The 18837-nt window shown below is 37.0% G+C and overlaps 1 protein-coding gene across 1 annotated transcript in view; it reads right to left on the bottom strand.

The window, feature by feature from the left end:
• Positions 1-18837, bottom strand: part of Spta1 (spectrin alpha, erythrocytic 1) — an 89218-nt gene that overhangs the window by 26537 nt on the left and 43844 nt on the right. The window contains exons 25-39 of the mRNA XM_004640008.2: positions 18656-18747; positions 17700-17844; positions 16293-16474; positions 13644-13743; positions 13334-13531; positions 12403-12546; positions 11616-11719; positions 11157-11319; positions 10760-10891; positions 9672-9809; positions 9384-9488; positions 8119-8327; positions 6026-6146; positions 5322-5443; positions 4349-4481 (exon numbers count right to left, since the gene is read on the bottom strand). Coding sequence (XP_004640065.1) covers positions 4349-4481; positions 5322-5443; positions 6026-6146; positions 8119-8327; positions 9384-9488; positions 9672-9809; positions 10760-10891; positions 11157-11319; positions 11616-11719; positions 12403-12546; positions 13334-13531; positions 13644-13743; positions 16293-16474; positions 17700-17844; positions 18656-18747 — 2088 coding nt within the window. The remainder of the gene's footprint in view (positions 1-4348; positions 4482-5321; positions 5444-6025; positions 6147-8118; positions 8328-9383; positions 9489-9671; positions 9810-10759; positions 10892-11156; positions 11320-11615; positions 11720-12402; positions 12547-13333; positions 13532-13643; positions 13744-16292; positions 16475-17699; positions 17845-18655; positions 18748-18837) is intronic.

The raw sequence follows: 18837 nt of genomic DNA, 5'->3' as shown, positions 1-18837 counted from the left end.
ACAAGACTCTTCATGGAATTTTGTGGTCTTCAATGTAGAGTATCATGACACTTGAAAATAATTATAATTTCACTTCTTCCTTTCTAATCTTTATTTCTTTTATTTTTCTCCCTTCTCTAACTTATCTGGCTAATGTTTCAAGAACTGTATTGAATATGAGTGGAAACAATGGACATCCTGATCTTTCCCTGAATTTAACGCTAAAGCTTTAATCATTTTACCCATCCAATGTGATTTTTTTTCTCATAGATGGCTTTTATCAAGATGAGCTATAGACCATTTATTCTGATTTTTTGTAAGCTTTTTGTCATGAATGGTTGTTGCACTTTGTCAAAAGCTTTTTCTGAATCTATGAGATGATCATGTGGTTTTTGTTCTGGGCTCCATTGATATGGTTTATTACATTTATAGATTTGTGTGTGTTGAACCATCCCTTCATTCCTGGGATGAATACCATTTTGTCATGATGTATAATTCGCTTGATAATTTGCTGAATTCTGTTTGCTAGTATTTTATTGAGGATTTGTGCACTTATATTCATTATAGATATTGTCTCGTAGTTCTCTGTTTTTAGTTGGATCTTTCTCTGGTTTTATAATTGGAATAATACTTGCCTCCAGAGATGAGTTTGGAATGGCTTCTCTTTCAATTTCATTGAAGAATTTCAGAAAAGTTGGCATTAAATCTCAAGTTTCTTGTAGAATTCAGATGAGTTGACCTTGACCTGGGCTTTTCTTTGTTGGTAGATAAAGATATAGATATACATAGATATAGTTATAAATATAGATTCAATTTTGTTTCCTATTATTGGGTTACGCAAAGTTAGTATATCATCTGGACTCAGTCTGGGCATTTCATATGTATCTAGGAAAGTGTCCACTTCCTCTGCATTTTCCATCCTGTGAGAGTAAAAATTTTGGAAATGGATATTAACGATCTTCTGGATTTCCCTAGGGTCTGTTGTGATTTTGCCCTTTTCATTTCTTATGGCATGAATTTTTTTCTTTCTTTTTTTGGTTAGGTAGTCTAGGGGTTTATTGATTTTATTTACTCTTTCAAGGAACTAAGTCTTTGCTTTATTTATTCTGTGTATTCTTTCTTCAGCTCCTTTGCATTAATTTCTGCTCCAATCTTTATAATTTTCTGCCTTCTTTGGTCTTTGGGTTTGAGGGTTTTTTTTTTTTCTTTTTTTTTTTTTCTGGGAACTTGAGGCACTCCATAGCATCATGTATTTGCACTTGCTCTGTTTTCCTAACGTATGAGTTTACCTCTATAAATTTATCTCTTAAGACAGTTTTCATTGTGTACCACAGGGTTCTGTAAGTTTTATTTGCATTTCATTTGATTGTAAATACTGTTTAATCTCTTTAATTTTTTAGAGGTTATTATTTAATTTTCATGTCATTATGGTGTTTTTCCTATTTCTCTTTTTGATAATTTTCAGTTTCATTGCGCTATTGTCAGGCAGTCTGCATGGGATCATTTCAATTCCTTTGCATTTACTTAAACATGCTCTTTGTGATAATATATAGTACATTTTGGAGAATTTCTCCTGTGCAGTGGAGAAGAATGTGTATTGTGTTATTACTGGGTTAAGCCCTCTGTAAATGTCTACTAAGTCCATTTCTTCACAAGTGTGACATAGTTCTGTTGTTTCTTTGCTGATATTTTGCCTAGCTGATGCATCTCTTTGTGACAGTGGTCTGTTAAAGTCCCCCATTATAACTGTATTATTGCTCTTTTGATTTTTCATGTTTGTCAAAATTTGTCTTATTTAGGGCAGTGCTCCAACATTGGGTACATGTATATTTATGATTGTCATCTCTTCTACTTACACTTTTCCCTTAACTTATGTAGTGACCTTCTTTATATTTTTGAATGATTTTTGGTCTGAAGTCAGCAACCAAAATAGATACTCCTAATTTGTTCTGGTTTCCTGTGGCATGGAGAATTTCTTTCCAGCCTTTGACTTTCAGTCTGTGAAATTCACTTTGAGTAAAAGAGGTTTCCCGCATACAGCATGTTGTTGGATTTTGTTTTTCAATCCACTCTGCTAGTCAGTCTTTTTAGATTAGTGAACTGAGGCCTTTTATTTTGATGGTTACAACTGATATACATATATATATATATATATATATATATATATATATGCTTATCATTGTCATGTTATTTGCTTACTGTAGGTTCCATACTTTATTCATCTTTTTTAATTACTTGCTCTGTTTGTTGCTCATTTTCTGTTGCTCTTGAAGTCATAGTTGTTTCTCTCTCTTTTTAGGATATCTGTCAGTACTCTGTCTAGGTATGACTTGGTGATCATAGATTTACTCAGTTCTTTCTCGTGGAAGGATATTATCACACTGTTGAATTCAATAGATGGTTTTGCAGGATGTATCATTCTTCGTTGGATGTTATTTTCTTTCAGGACTTGAAATACTTCACTCTACACTCTTCTTTATTTAATGTATGTTGTTGACAAATCTGCCATGCTTTTGATGAACTCTATTGTAGGTTATCTGTTTTTCCTCTCTATCTGCTTTTAATATTATATTCTTTTGCTGAATTTCTTTAATCTTGGTTATTATGCATCTAGGAGTAAATATATTTTTGTTATGGTTATTAGGATTTTTATATGCCTCAGTTACTATATGTCAGATTCTTTTCTCATGTGTAGAAAATTTTCTGCTATCACTTTTGCAAATAGTCTTTTTATGTCTTTTGTTGTTATTGTTGTTGTTGTTGGTGGTGGTGGTGGTGATGAAGACCAAACCCAGGACTTTCAGCTTGCTAGGCATGCATTCTACCACTGAGCCAAATCTCCAGTCCCCTTTTTAAATGTCATTTGTGTTTTCTTTTTCTGTTTCTAGTATTCTTATATTATTTTTCTTTGTGCCATCTTGTAGCTTCTGATTTGTTTCGTGGTTCCTTGTTAGTTTTAAGAGATCCTTCCTTTCACATTCATTAGCTGCATTGTTGTCTTTGAAGTCTGAAATTTTAACTTAAGTTTCATTCAGTTTTGCCAGCTTTCAGTGGAATTCTTAATTTCATGGATATCTGTTTGAACCTGCTTCATGCATTCTAATTATTTTCTGTATTGTTCATTTACTGTTTCAATCATTTTTCTATCCTCCTCTATTTTCTTGTATCTTTTTAGCTGTGCTGAGCAATTATTTTAAAATTGTGTCATTTCTTTTTTATCCTGCCAAATTATTTCTGATCTTATTTCTTCTATATAGCCTGAATGACTTGTTTCTTCATTTCAGTCACTATCATTTCAGAAATTTCAGATTTGTGATTTCCAAGTTCTTGTATGTCCTTGTCTCCTATACTTGTTCTGGGCGGACTGGAGGGTTGTAATTGTCTTTTGCTACTGTGTTTTGGCATTTTTGTAGTCCCTGGTAATCACTTAGACTTAGCAGTAATGAGAGAGTGTTGGGGAGTTGGTCAGTAACATTCTCACTAAAATGGGAGCAGGTTAAGACTCACCAAGGCTCTTATTACTAGTGGAGACAACTGGCTGATGCTCAAAAAAGCTTCAGTTCAGGTAGTAAGAGTGAGCCAGATTGACTAAGAACTCATACTTCCCCCATAATTCTCCTAAATTCTTAAAAAATTGGAATAATTCCAGCACCATCTCCATGCCTACATGCTGGAGGCCAAGGAATGCAGCTCACCAGAGTCCCACAGGATGTCCAGTGTACTCCAAAGGTCTTATGTGTTTGGACTAGGCACCAAGAAAACTCCACACCTGCATGCTGGAGGCCAAGGTTTTCAGCTAACTGGAGTCCCAAGAAAGTTTTATAATTCTATATAAACTCAAAATCATATGGCAAACATATCTGTTTCTTTATTGGGAAGTCTAATCCTCATTTAAAAGACCAACTTTAAACTATGTTTCAAGCTATGGAATTATCCTGCCTAATAAACAAACTAAAGTTATTCTTCTCACCAAAATTATTTTCTAGAAACTGCAACCAGTATATGCATACAAGAGGGCCCTTTCTCAGATAAATGTAATATTGGAATTTGATAAAAATTTAGAAAATCTATAACCTGTGAGGATGCTATTCTGTAAAAGACCTTTAACCATCCTGTCTTTGGCTCATGGGTCACAGGTCATGAATTAAATGTGAGTTTTGTCTTCTTGCCTGATTGTTTCCAAGAGTTTGTATGAGTCAATTTTATTACCAACCTAATTTTTCATTTTTAAAATTGGAAGAGTTATGAACATTACATTCATCTCATTCTCCCACCAGGAGCAATGTTTTAATTTTACAGGTGAAAATATCAGCTATGGTAAAAAGATTCAAATTATAGAGGAAAATGGACTGTCCTTCCTCTACCTCACCTGAGTAGCAGTCAGGGTGTCTGCAGAATCCCCTCGATCAGCCATAGCTTTCTTCTCTTTAATCCACACTTCTTCTTCTTCTGCATTCTCCATAAACTGTAGGTACTGCAGAGATTCCTCTAGCCGAAGGCCTCTGCAGCAGGGTAGTTAGCCAGATAAAGGTAAGCAGATTCTGAGGATAAGTGGGGCTACAGCATGACGGATCAATCTTAACAGTCTACCAAGAATTATCACATGCTAGTCACAGCTGAAATGGGCCAGAGGACAATCCACTATGTGCCTAGTACTGCTCAGATCTGTGAGAAGGTGGAGATTCCTAACCTACAAATTGATTTTGAGGTATCGCATAGTCACTAAGAAACTTTACTGAAGAAAGAAAGCCCCACCCAATCAAAAGAAATGCTAAGACGTGGAAGTAGACTATTTGTCTTGATGCCTTGTGTATCTATGTGGAGAATCACCTTATATGATAAAAGTGCCATAAAACTAAAATATCATTTTGTTCCCCAGAAAGAAACAACTTCCTGCTGTTAATGAATGTAAGATTCTAGAGAGAAATTATATTCTATGCTATATGGCTGTGTTATTCAAATTATGTATGTGACTGCATGGAAGATCTATATGCCTCCACTGTTTGATTACAAAAGGGTGCATATGACATTAAAACTGGGAAAATGACATAAAACAGGTCAGTAAATATTAATTTGGCAAATGGGATAATGCATGAAATAATGGCAAAATATAGTTGTAGTTAAATGCAGAAGGAAAGGATTTCAGAATAGAAGCAGTGATAAATTTATACCTAAGGTAAATAGGAAGCATCTTGGAGGCATTAGTTATGGCTGCAAGGATGTATAAGACTGAAAGGTCTATGCAGAGAGCAATCAAAGGTATAGAAGTCCCAGAAGCATCCTCCCAATAGTTGCCAGCCCGAATCCCAGGAAGATAATTGGGCCTTTTATCTCCCACTCACCGAGCATTGGCCAACTCCTTGAGCTTCTCCCAGTGTTCAACAAAGCGAGCCATCCGCTCCTGGATCTCCTCTTGTTTCTCAGCTGCCTTGTCTTTCAAGCTTTCTGCCATATCCAGAACTCTCTGAAGAACAAACCTTCTTTGTATCTCTTTGCTCCACAATCTCTCCCCATTCAACTAATATCCCGGGTGAAGCATCTAGTACTTCCTACTCAGTATATCACATCTGTGAGATTTGAGCTGGTCCAGGAAAACCAGAGAGGAGAAAGAAATCTACATCAAGATCTATCATGCTAAACTCTCCCAGATATTTTGGCAAATGTTTCAGCCATTGTACACTACACTTCACTCATAATATACTTGACAAAGTACTCATGGGCTGCTGCCAGATCACACTGAGGGATTTTCACCACATAAGGCTCAAATACAGCTTTCATAGTTGTTCCACCCAACATTTTAACTGTTAGTGATTGCTCAGTCATGTTAGAAGGGTTCCTTGCAGGGATGAACATGGTTTTCTGTCTAGAACCACCTATTTAGAGCAGACAAAATATGGATGAGTCATGAACACTTGTGTTTGTGACTAGCGCACTGTGATTTTGGCATGCTACTTTTACATTTTTGTGGTATCATCTATTTAACTAAAATACAAAGGATTTCTCTTGAGTGATTTATATCCCTTAAGGTCTGATATCCTATTTCTACCTGTACGGCAGGTTCATGTGCAACCAGCTCCCCCTCTAGGCGTTTGTGCTTCCTCAATAAATTTTGAACATTCTGTAGATCTTTGCCATAATCATGGGAGCTCACTCGCAACAACTTCTCCCTGAGACCAAGAGAGAACAAAAAGGGAAATTTGGAATTTAGACCTTTGACGTCATTAGAAAACAGTAATGTCCTAAGAGCATATGTGTGGAGAGATAGTAAGTTCTTGAGCATTGGTGCCAAAACTGAAGTGAAAAGTAGTGACAGAAACGTTCAGAAAACATTCTACATTTTGCTAATGCAAAATAAAATAATGAGCTTATCTCTACCATTGTATAACTATAACCATGTTCCCCTTAATCCCTATAAGCTGTGCATCCTATTTTCATTACTCCATTACACACAGTGATGTTTCTCTTTTCAAGGAATGTGAAAATTAAATGACTTCATGGCTTTTATTATTTAGTCTCTTAAAATCAGTAATATTCAGGAAGAATGGGTATAGAAGTGATATGATTAAAGTCACTGTAGTTCATACTGGTATAATATGAAATATTTAAACATCAACATGAAGGACAAAGACTACAGAGAATATTATGCTATTTTATGACTTCTGGGGTCAACAAAATGTCCTCAGCATTGATATATCAAATATATCTCCCTCTAAATCCATTACTGATAAAAATTAGTGTATTTGTAGATAAGACATGTGATGGGTCAGGTTAGATGGCAAGTGCAGCTTAACCTCTCTATCTTCTGAATATTAAACATCTTAGAAGTAACATGGAACAGGAATTTTCCATCAAGTGTTGATATGTTAAATTTTAAATCCATACAGAATGTGAAGAAAAAAAGAAATTAATTAATTAATTATTTAAAAATATTTTAAAAATAGGAATAAACAATTACATATTTTTACATAGAAATTTAGAAATTTAACCATATACAGCATTAGAAAAGTATAAAAATGAGGAATAAAAAGTAAAGCCATATTAATATGCTGATCTGTAAAAGGCTCAAGTCAACAACTTTTGACATTGCCAGTCCTATGGATAACCCACTGCTATTATGGACTACTGGACTATATTGGATTATTTTGCTGAATTCATGCACCTACATATTAAATGGCAAGGGAATACCCAGCTCTGACAAAACTAAACAAAAAAAGAGAATACAAATGAAGGACCATTTTGTATCTGCCTATACAAAACAGTTATGATAGATATACAGCTACGTTCTCTTGATTCAATGAGAAGAAAGATTTGTACTAATAATGTTTGGACAGGATATCATGTCTGCATCTTGTACTATGAATAACCACTACGAAAACAACAATATGCAATGTGTTAATTAGTGAAGCTGTCCTATTTATCAGTTTTGAAACTGCTTCATTGCTATTTGTTTCTCAATAAATTAATAATAAATAAATAAATGACAAATGTGAGAATATTTTGATTTGCTAAAAAGTTCTCATAATTTTGTGACAATAATAATTTTTATGAAAATATGACATACTATATAACATTTTTAATCAGGTTTCCAAGTCAATATGGCATAAGAAACACTGAATATGTAAATATTGACAATCTGCTTATTATCCAGGTAAGATATAAATGTCCAGATTATTCTTTTTTTAATTTATTTGTTTATTTATTTGTGCGTGTGTATGTGTGTGTGGCCAGCTCAGCCCACCAGGAGGCAGGGCTGGCTGGCATGTGGTGCTGGGGGATTGAACCGCGGTCCCTCTGCTTTAATTAAGCTTGTTCCAAGTAGGTGCTTTAGACCACTGAGCCATCTAACCAGCCCCAGATTATTCTTGATATTACACAATTCATGAACAATGCATAACATCTAAGAGGTTTTTTTTTTCCAGCAGGGTTATGAATTCCCTCTCAATCCACCCACACCTTCTTCCTCCTGCATCCAGGGAGGAATTTGAAATGAAAAAACAATTTTTTATTTTGCTTTTCCTCAAGACAAGAATGATTTGACAGCTACGCCAACCTCAGGAAATGAAATATTTCATTTTAACATATGTTGAAACATGTTTAGTGTATTGGATTATCCACATATTCTGATTTAGTGATACATACTCTATCCATGACTCTTCAGCATCTAGATCCTGGAAAAACTGGAACAAGGTATAGTCCACCTTCAGGTTCTCATGGTGTGCAGCAGCCAAGCCTTCGACACTCTCAAAGCGCTCATTGACGTTCTGTGTTTCCTTTTCTATCATGTCAGTGTTGAAAGTACCACTGGAGAGAAGTTCCTGAGCCAAATTATTCAGGTCCTCAAGTGCATCCTAGGAAGGCCCAGTGTGCTCAGTGAATTAGATACCACAAGTACTACATAAACGTAAGACTTTAATCACTATTGGTTCTGGTTCAAATTGTAGGCCAAACTGATTATTTCTGAAGGTACCAAATGTGAAATTATGAAGTTTTAAGTATTTATGCAGTATAACATTCAGATTGCATAAAACTCTGATCAGCAAGCAGTTTAGACAGCACAAATATATTATTCAAGCCATAAATTTAGTCATATGCCTTTACCTATAGTTTTTTTAGTGAGCAATTACTTGTCCCCATGAAGGACTGCCTTACATAATACTACTGAATATTATCATCACTGAATGTTTAAAATATTTACCAAGAACTATTCTATTTGTAAAATTTTTAGGCTGGTCACTAAACATACCTAGACTCATGTATGCTTATTACTTTTGTAAGCAGCACTGCCCTCCATTATGTAATAGGAAGTAGCACCAAGTCCTGAGGTCTTAAACCTACAGAGCCCTTGACATCCTGTTCTTTGTGAATGCATCTGTAGCAACAAGTAAAACAGTTTCTTTACAGTTCCCCAGTATGAACTTAATGCCTAATCTTATTTTTGTCATGGATCTCAAGTTTTGGTTGACATTGGTTTAAACTGGTCCTTAAAAGGACTTCTGTGGTGCATATGTACTTCAAATTCAATGCACATGCCCAAGGTTATTTTATTATTAATTTCTAATTTTTAAAAATTAAACTTACATGTTCTTCAAGGGTCCATATCAAATATAAAGCTTTGGAAAAACTGTAACTTTCTGTACATGTATTAGGAAAAGGGTAAACAAGATAGCTTTCATGATTCACTTCTTGAAATATTAGAGTCAACAGTTTAACAATAATCAACAGTAACTATTACACTGTGTTTGTAGCTGTTGGATTGAGTTTGACCCACTTAAAGGAACAGCTGATTGGGAACACAGTGGTCAGTTCTTCAAGGCTCTGTATTCACATGGTCTACTAAGAAAGGAGATGGAAAGTCAGAAACATCTTCAATCTGCCCAGAGCAGTGGGAGTCCAGAGCTACTTACCTTTTGAGCCAACATCTCTGCTTCCAGTAGCTGGTGCTTCTTGAGCAGGTTTCCTGCTGAAGCCAAGTCCTTGGCCTGGTCTTTCAGGGCCAGCAGCGTCTCTGCCTGGGAATGGAAAAATAAGTAATAAACCTGATAGATGAAATAATGTTCAAATAGAATTACATTGAGCACCTATGTCCTCAGCTATTCTCCTTAACAGGTCAAGGGAATCACTCATATATAAATTCATTTATTTTAAAAGTATCATTAAACCTCTGTGCTCCCACCATCTCCAGATAGAATTACCTCTGAAAGCCAGAACTGGAAATCCTGGATGCCTGAGTTGAACCTCTGTTGGCGACTCGCCTCATCAAGTTTCTGCCCTTTATCAGTTGTTTGCTTCAAGAGATAGTTCCAGAGTTGCTTTAGTTCTTCCAGCTGTTCCTAATTTTAGAAATGGAATCTCATTATGAACTTTGTGACCCTGAGTTCTTTGATAACTTGAGAACATAATGTAGGAAAGTTCTGGATGTAGAAACATCTATTGCAATAAAAGATACATTTCCATTAGTCTCCCTCAAAATATTCTTGTTCATTTCAAATACACTTAACCGTTCACTGTGGACACTTCTGAAAAAGTTTAGAAGTCCTCTTTCATAAGGTCTTCAGCTGCATATTTAGGGATACCACAGTGTTCTGAATCCATTAAGAAACATTTATCTTCCAGTGATTTTTACTTTGAGGAAGAGGCAGAAGTTCTACATGGTTCCAGACCTAGTGAATAATGTGGGTGAGGATACACTGTAATTTTTCTATTGGATGACACTCCATAGCAGCACTGCTATATTTTTTTATCATAACATGTAAAGAATCTTAAGAAAAAGGACTCCTGGAACTGCTTCACAGTGTAGCATGTATTATAGGCTAAAAGTGTTCCAAATGAGGGGAAGTTTACATAGGGGGATTAATGGAATGTGTCTTTTATAGTAGTATTTAAATTGAAAAATTACCACATTGTACATGTCCAACTACGTACATTTGAGCTTGGAAGATTCATGAGGTTTGGGCTTAAAAGGAAGTTTAAAAACTTCCTGAGCTGAACCTAGGATCTGACATACAAATGGCTAAAGATTCTCAACAGAAGAGAAAAAAATATAAAAGAAGCAGGATGAGACTAACAAAGAAGAAGCCTGCTTGAAGCTCCAGGAATTGACTAATGGGAGTTGTATGATTTGAACATTATTTTATTTTTGTCCTTTGTGAAACAATGACAGACAAAACTTTGGACCACAAAGCATAGCCATATTGGCCTTTGGCCTAGGAAACACTGAAAGAGTAAAAGATTTCACTTCATGAGCCTTAAAAGTACAAATCCATTCTGAGAAAACCTTTACCTCTACGGTCTCTTCATTGCCATTGCATGCCTTTTTCTCAATGAGGGCCTTGCCCAGCTTCAGGACCCCTTCTACCTCTGTAGCTCGACCATTGACTTCATTTTCAAAGGTCTTGTGTTTCAGATACTTCCTCTGAAATAAAGCAAAAATTGTCATTATATTTTGATTTAGGAACTCAAGATAGGGTAAGTTATATTTCAATGGAAGACCAATTATGTTATCATAACTAAGATATTTGCAATATCCCACAGGACCTGCTTACTTCCCACTAGATTCAGATGTCCTGAGAGTGTGCACAATGACTTAATAATAAAGGTCTGGTGAGTATAGGGAAAAGCATTCCACCCATCCCACTAAAAAGGGAAAAAAACTACCAGGATTCTTGTTATGATCCAACCTGTATGTTGCTAGGGTCTTTGTAGGATTCATCCAAGGCTGTGGGTAGCTTCTCTTCGATCCACTCTCTCAGCTCCTCAGCATCACGGAGGAATTGTTTTAGGTCTGCCAGATTCCCAAGTTTTTCCCACTCAGCATTCAGCAGTTCTTTAAGAGCATTCCATCTGGAAGAGGAAGCTGAATCACTATCACCTTCTATATTGGCCTTTGTTCTAATTGTTCTATACATGAGTATTTCCATTTTTCAATCCACCCCATTTCTTACATATAGTCTCACTGTTTTTAGACATAAAATGCAGTGGTTAATTTCTAAAGTACATTTTTATGTGCTTTATTCCATAACTCTATATCAGAAAGTTTCCTAAAATGTCATCAGGTAAAATAATCTACAAAATAGAAGCTCTCATAGTTTAACCCATCAGGCCACTTTTCTGCATTTTTCTCTAACAGCAGACCTCACCTGTCGAGCACTTTTTGGAGACGGGCAGAAATCTGTTGCTTGGCATAGTGATCATCAGATATAAGCTGGTCTGCAAATTGCTGTAGGTTGGTGATCTTTTCTTCCTGGATAAATTGAAAGAAAAACTCTCAAATGAATTGAAATTAAGCCACTGGTAAAATTCCAAAGTTCCTCTTGAAGAAGAAATGAGATATCCTTTGTGGTTTCTGGGAAAGATCTAGGAACAAACACTACATGGCTTACAGGAAATGGATTTCATTTCAATGAAAAGAGAAAAATGTAAGAATTATATTGAGATGGGCTACTTTTCTGATATGGAATTTTTTAAAGAATGTATTCTCATGGTGAGTGTAAAAGGTGAGGGGGCCTGCCCCTTAGCTCAGTCCTTTAAGTGGCTGCTTCAACAAAGCAGTCAGACTCAGGTTGCTGTGGTTCGATCCCCACAACTCAAGCCAGCCAATCATGCCCTGAAGGCATTTGGAGAAAAAAAAATTAAAAAGGTGAGTTGAATCCAGTGTTGGGTACACTATTGCAAAAGATTGCATATAAAATCACTTATAATCTTAAAATGTAGGATTTGGAATGCTGGACTTAAAATAAGGAAGTGCAATTGCCAGTGTGATGTAGGTAAGCCAGTATCTAGTGCCAAGGTATTTTTTATGCTTCCAGGTTGTTGATAAGAAGCAAATGTGAATCACAATATTACTTAGTTACAAAGCCAGAGAGATGCATAAGTTTTCTGCTTTAGTATTAAAAGGAACTAGTGGAGGTTTATATGCAAGATTACCTGGGCAGAGATTGCTATTCTCAAGTCATCTCGTTTCTTCATCAAGGCCTCTAGGCTACTGAGGGAGTCCTTGTCATCTGACCTCAGGGAATTCTCACGTGCCACCATCCAGCTCTCGGCCTGCTCACAGTCCCCTTGGAAAAACTATGTTGGATGAAACAGAGGCAGATGATGTATTTGTTGCAGGTGGGCAGAGACAATGGCCCTACCCCTCTCATGACACACTACCAAGGGGCCCCCTGCAGAGGCACTCATATCCTTCCAATAAACACTCATGCAGTTAATCTTAGTTATCCTGAAATGTTTTTCCTGAGCACATAGTTTGTGTTTTTATATAAATTATACCCAGTTTTAGAATCCTAGTTCCCATACCCTATACCTTAAGCTCATGTCAAACATTTTACATAAGGTACTTTGTGATATTTTCACATCCTTCCTTCGAAAGCTGCAATCATTCTTTTTTCTCTTTAGCTTGAATGAATTTTTGTATTTGTTTGATTATCAACCATCTCCTGTATTAGAATGATGTATATGTTGTGTCTAATTTCACTGAAGGCATGTACAAGGCACTACATTCAGTCCCATATATCATAAAAGAATGTAACACAAAGATCATTATCTTATTAATCTTTTTGATATGGGGACCTGCAAAATATAGTTCTCAAAGAAAATCAATCAGTCTCTTAGTCATTCAGTAAATAACAATCATGCTCATGACCAGGACTGATAGCCATTTACTTCTCTTCTAATAATCATAAGAGGAGAAAACAGAAATAGTCAGTTTAGGTGTTAGGACACAGCATATAGAATCAAGAGACACCTCATTATCATAAAAATCCTCATACATTAGGTACATGCAATAGGTACATAAAAGTTCATACAAAGAAGAAACTGAGGCTAAATTTCCTTAACTACCAAAAGTTTTCTGTACCTGCAATTGCAGGCATTGGTCTAGAAGGCTTTTACGGTGCACCCAAGACTTCTCCAGATCCTCTCTGCTTTGTTGGATAGCTTGAAGTTTTTTCTCAATCTCAAGGCTATTACTGTGCCCACTGTCCATGAGTTCTCTGCCAAACTCTTCTAAGGCCTGGAAGGTGGGGGTCTCTGCCTCCATTTCTCTATGAAGCTCCTGTAAAGACACAAAAATGAGGTGAGTGAAGACAATACTCTTGGAAATGTTTAGTGAGGGCAGCCAATCAAGTCAAGGGATCAGTGGTTGCGAATTTTATAGTTGTACATACCTGGTGTCGCTCTAGCAAGATTTCAGTGATGGTTAAGTCACTGCCCAGATCCTGTGATGACACGGAACCACCAATGTCTTTCATCCAGTTCTCTAAGTCACTAGAGAAATAGACATACTGGGATTGGCAAGAAGATCCTCTAATGAGCTACTGAGCTTTCTATAGATTTCCCATCTAGAAAACATTTTTAAAGTAGTATTTTCTATCTAGTTTTGTATTGTTTATATGTTATATTAGATTTGTTGAATTTGAAGATCTCATTATATATATTATCTAATTTAAATTTGAAGACAAGTGTATAGAGAATTCTGACAATATTTTGACTCTCTTTTTGAAGTAAAAGAAGTCAGCTCAGAGAAGGCAAGTAATTTACTCTCTCAGGTCTTTGGAGTCCTGGACTCATATGTATATTCCTGTTCCTTTAAGAGGTTTATGAATTTAAATATATAATTTACTATAGATTCTCAGGGGAAGCATAGCTTTTCTATTACTTGTATCCCCAGCACAATCCAGAACAACATTCTGCCCCATCACACACAATACAGATACACACCATGTATTGATTGCATATTACTGGTTAAATCAAGTTTTGCTTCTTGATCTTTTCTTAGTATGCAAGACATTAATCAATATTAAAACTAAGATCTAGAACTTGGGAGATAGCTTGGCAGTCTAAGCCCCTGTCTGGCAAGTGCAAGGACCAGGATTCAATCCCCGGTTATCGCATGCCATGCAGACCCCAGACCACAGCTGCGCAGGGCTGCCTATTGAAACCGGGCATGGTGACAAATGCATGTAATTCCAGCAATAGTAAGGTTGAGACAGGAGGATCACTGAGAGTTCAAGCTGTGTAGTGAGACCCTTTACCAAATAAACTAGTACATAAAAAGTTTTAATTTTTTTTAAAAAAACTAAGATATATTCTTCCAGAGGACGAATTTCAATCAATCATGCATTAATTTAGAAGTTATATATGATAACAAAATTATGCCGCTCATAAAATATTCTTAGTCTTGTCTTCTACAAAGAAATCCTAAATTCTGGAGAATAGATGTTTTATTTCCAAACTAATTTGTTATTGTAGTAAATCAAGTCATATTGGATGCCTAAGTATCAAACTCATATAGAACATAGATACCGCTAGTTATTTAAAAAATTCAAAGCAAAAGCATCATGAAGTTTTAAAATAAGATGTTGGTATACTTCAAAGCTGGGAATATTATTGTAGTTGCTAAGTTAGAGGAGGAATTTCTGGGAATAAATACAATCATTTTGTTTATTTATTAAATTGCTATTTCTTAGATTGTCAATTCTTAATAGTTCTCTAAGCAGCCTGATAGGAAAAGCAGAAGTAGTACACAAAGTGTATTTGCAAGGTAAATTTTTGATTATGAAATTTAGGTAGGTTATAACATGACACTGAAAATTCTACAGGATTTGAACATTATTTTATACTATTTTTCCTTAACCATGTCCAACATACAAATCCATGCTGTAATTCTCCCACTTTATGAACTGTGCTTTTCTTCATTTTTCTTGTGTGTGTGTGTGTGTGAATGTGTGTGTGTATGTGTGTGTATATTTGTATTTGCACCAGGAATGTAGTAACTTAAGGCCTCACACTTGACAGGCAGGCACTGTGCTATTGAGCTGTCTCCCCAGCTTCTTTGTGCTTTTGTTTCCACAGCTGCATTGCATGGATTGTTTTCACATCGTGACCAGTAATGAATAATATTTCTCTCTCTCTCTCAGTTCCCTCTATTATTGATTTAAGATCTATGCTTAGTTACGTTTCACCATAGTTACCTCTATCATTTCCTGTCTCTCAGCAGAAAGAAAACCCCCATGCCTTCTAAATTCTGACACAGTCTCTTACATGACATGCACTTTATAGTTTATTTAATTGGACTATGTATCCTCATATCCATTGAGTTGTCAATATTGTATAGGTTTAAGTGTTGAACCTGGCATCTTTTAGTCTCACCAGATGTGATGCTTGGACATAGTAGTGTCTTTCAAACTCAGCAGTGAACAGCATCTGGAGCCAGCTATTCAAAGTGATAGGTCAGGATTCAAAGTTTCCCAAGATCCATGCCCCAAACACTCTCCCTCTTGGTTTCCCAGGCACCCTGCCCCCAATCTCTCTTCCCCTTGGCCCGATACAGAGCCAAACCCAAAATCATAGAAGAAGTCCACCTGACTTTGACATGGGCAAGCAACCACAGAAATTCTCCTTTGTTAACATCAAAAATCCCTACAGACCAGGTAACCTTGCCAAGATTAGCTCTCACTTGACTGTTGCAGCCTGCAGCCACCTTCCCACTCCTTAAAAGCCCTGTGCTTTGCTTTGTTTGTTGCTGTATTGGTCCACTAGACCACCAGCCTGCTTGCTGCCCTCAATAAATCTTCTAGTTACATCAGAATACCTGGTATGGGGCCATAGAGATAGCTCATTGGAATAAGTGCTTGCTTGGCAAATGCAAGGTCCCGAGTTTGATCCCTGGTACTTTCGAAAAGGAAAAAAAAAAAAAAAAAAAAGCCTGGTCTGGTCGGTTACATGGCTTCATTCCTAACACCTAGCAGCTCCACTTGGGGCCAGTTAGAGAGATGGCCCATTTGCCTGGCTGCAGTGTCCTTTTCAAGCTTTACCTGGCCTTACTGAGGAACAGGTAGAATTTGTGGGCCTCACTCAGGGCCTCCTTGCGATCCGTCATAAGCTCCTGCAGGTCTTCCCAGCCCTTGTTCAGCTCGATTTGCTGTCTCTGCAGGTCCTCCATGGCATCTGGGTGAGACTCACTGAGACGCTCTGCTGTCTCCACCAACTTGGTGACCTGGGGAGGAGCAGAAGATCTCAGAAGTAGCCCAGCCCTCGAACCTCATCAAACTAAAGAATCTTGACTCCTGGCAATCATCTCCCCAAAGATATGCCAATGATATTTAATTACATCTTCTGAACACTTCATAAAATATTATCAGTCTTTTATGTCACATGGTATCTCTAAAGTATTCAAAATTGAATTAATCATTCTTTCAAAAATAGACAGCTGTATCAGGGAGATAGCTCAGTAGAATAAGTGCTTGTCTGACAAGTGCAGGGTCCTGAGTTCAATCCCTGGTACTGCAAAAAAATAAAAATAAAAATAAAAATAAATAACAAAAATAAGCAGCTGTAGGGCTGGCCAAATAGCTCAGCAGATTAAAGTGCCTGTTTAGGCAGACAGAGGGGCCAGGAGTTAGATCCCCTGGCCTGCCGTGCTGGCCCTGCCTCCAGGGCGAGCTGAGACAGGGATTGTGACTGGGCATAGTAGTGCACGCCTGTAATCCCAGCACTTGGGAAGCTGTACAGGAGGATCACTATGAGTCTGATCTACACATTGAGATCCTGTACACCCTGTACACCATACTAAATACAAAAAAATAAAATAAAATTTAATAAATAAATAAATAAAATAAAGAGTTGTGTGGCAAGGATGGGTAAGTGACTATGCAGTTACTGGCAACTTCAGTTAGAGAACTCAAGGTCCTGGTTCTTCATGTGAGATTCTTCATGTATCTTTCCTATGTAAGCAAACGCTAGTCTCCTTCTGTTCTGTGTGATAATGCCCAGCTCTATCTTGTCTCTGACGTGTCTAGAAGACTCCACAGTTCACTTTGGGCTTTGGTATAAATTAAACCTATTCAGTTTCCAACTGAGGAATCCTCACACACTGTTCAGACCCAGTGGACCATTCAGTGTATGGGAAGTTACTTTTTCTCTTAGAGCACTGAACTCTCCTGCCAAAGTCTGATCACTTGATTCTCATTAAATAAACAAAAAACCATAAGCTTATTCCTCAGAAGTCCAATATATTGTCTCCCATCTTAATTGTCCAGGGAATTACGTTTTTTTAGTGGCCTTGTTTCAGGGTACCAGAGAAAAAGTAATATGTTACAAGATCAAGTAATAGATGAAAATGAGGAGAGTGGGAAGGAGAAACCACAAACGGGTATTGTGAATTGGTGTAAGAATAAAATAAAGAGGAAGGTAGGAAGAACACCCGGAAGTCCATGTCTCACCTTCTCTCCTAGGGGGATGAGGTCTTTCTCAAAGGTGTCATGCTGGCGCTGAAGGGCCTGAACACTGAGCAGGTCTGAACCTGGATCCGCAACCCTGAGGGCCTGGCATTTCCTCTCAATCTCCTCTTTTGTATCATCTGCTTCTCTAATTAATCAGAGAATACAGAATTTAGAGGTGATGAATGCGTATCAGATGAACTCACTACCACCTCCACCTCCACACCACAACTACCACTATCACTTATTACTTTGAGACTCCTTTTATTGTTACAGTTTACTATTATCATACCCATATCCATTTCAAAATATCAGGACTCAAAGAAGAAAAATATTTATCAAGATTATCAAGATAGTTCCATATCCAAACAATAGAGACCAAGTTTAAACCAAGAGGACCAGAACCAAATGTTTAAGGATGTTCCATTTTAAGCTAATTTAACCAGCCAGACCCATCTGATCTCTGTTTTCTCTTCCTTGTGTCTTTACAAACACATTGGTTTCTTTTTAAATAATGTTTGTTTATTTACTAATTTATGTGCACCTTTCTCTTTTTTAGTGTAGTCCTGAGTTTGCAAATGCAACCTAGAAAGACATAAACTGAACAGTCAGAATCAATGTGAGGCTTATTTCCTTTTATTGCCTGCTCCTAGTTCAGGAATATAATGACTTATACCACTTGTTCATAACTCCATATTGATTCACTATCAGGAAAGCATGTATGTACTATTGATTCCACCCTGGGGTTTGAGCAAGGCAGCACGATGTTGTTGTTTGTTATCTCTGTGCATAAGACTGGCAAATGAGGACTCTCTTGATGAATACTTGATCCCTGTTAGCACAACTGTCACTGACTGGAGAAGAATGGCTAAATAGCTGTGGTTCTGCCAGAAGAACCCGACCTGTGATTTCTGTGTGTGGGCTCCCAACAGCATCAATTTTGTGGCTGCAAGTCTCACCTGTGGAACACCTCAACAGCATGGGCACTGCTCAGCATTTGCTGCTGCTCATCTGCAAGCCTTTGCAGGGAGTCCCAGCGAGTATTCAGTTCCTAAAAGAAACAGATCCATTGGACTTTAGACAGAGAGCCAGCTCAGATGGCTCCATGGTACCTACGACTAGCTGGGATATTTTATTTTTA

The sequence above is a fragment of the Octodon degus genome, unplaced genomic scaffold (assembly GCF_000260255.1).
Source record: "Octodon degus isolate 3935 unplaced genomic scaffold, OctDeg1.0 scaffold00116, whole genome shotgun sequence".
Lineage (NCBI taxonomy): Eukaryota > Metazoa > Chordata > Mammalia > Rodentia > Octodontidae > Octodon > Octodon degus.
Note: the sequence above shows the minus strand (reverse complement) of the source record. Positions and strands in the feature narration are given on the sequence as shown.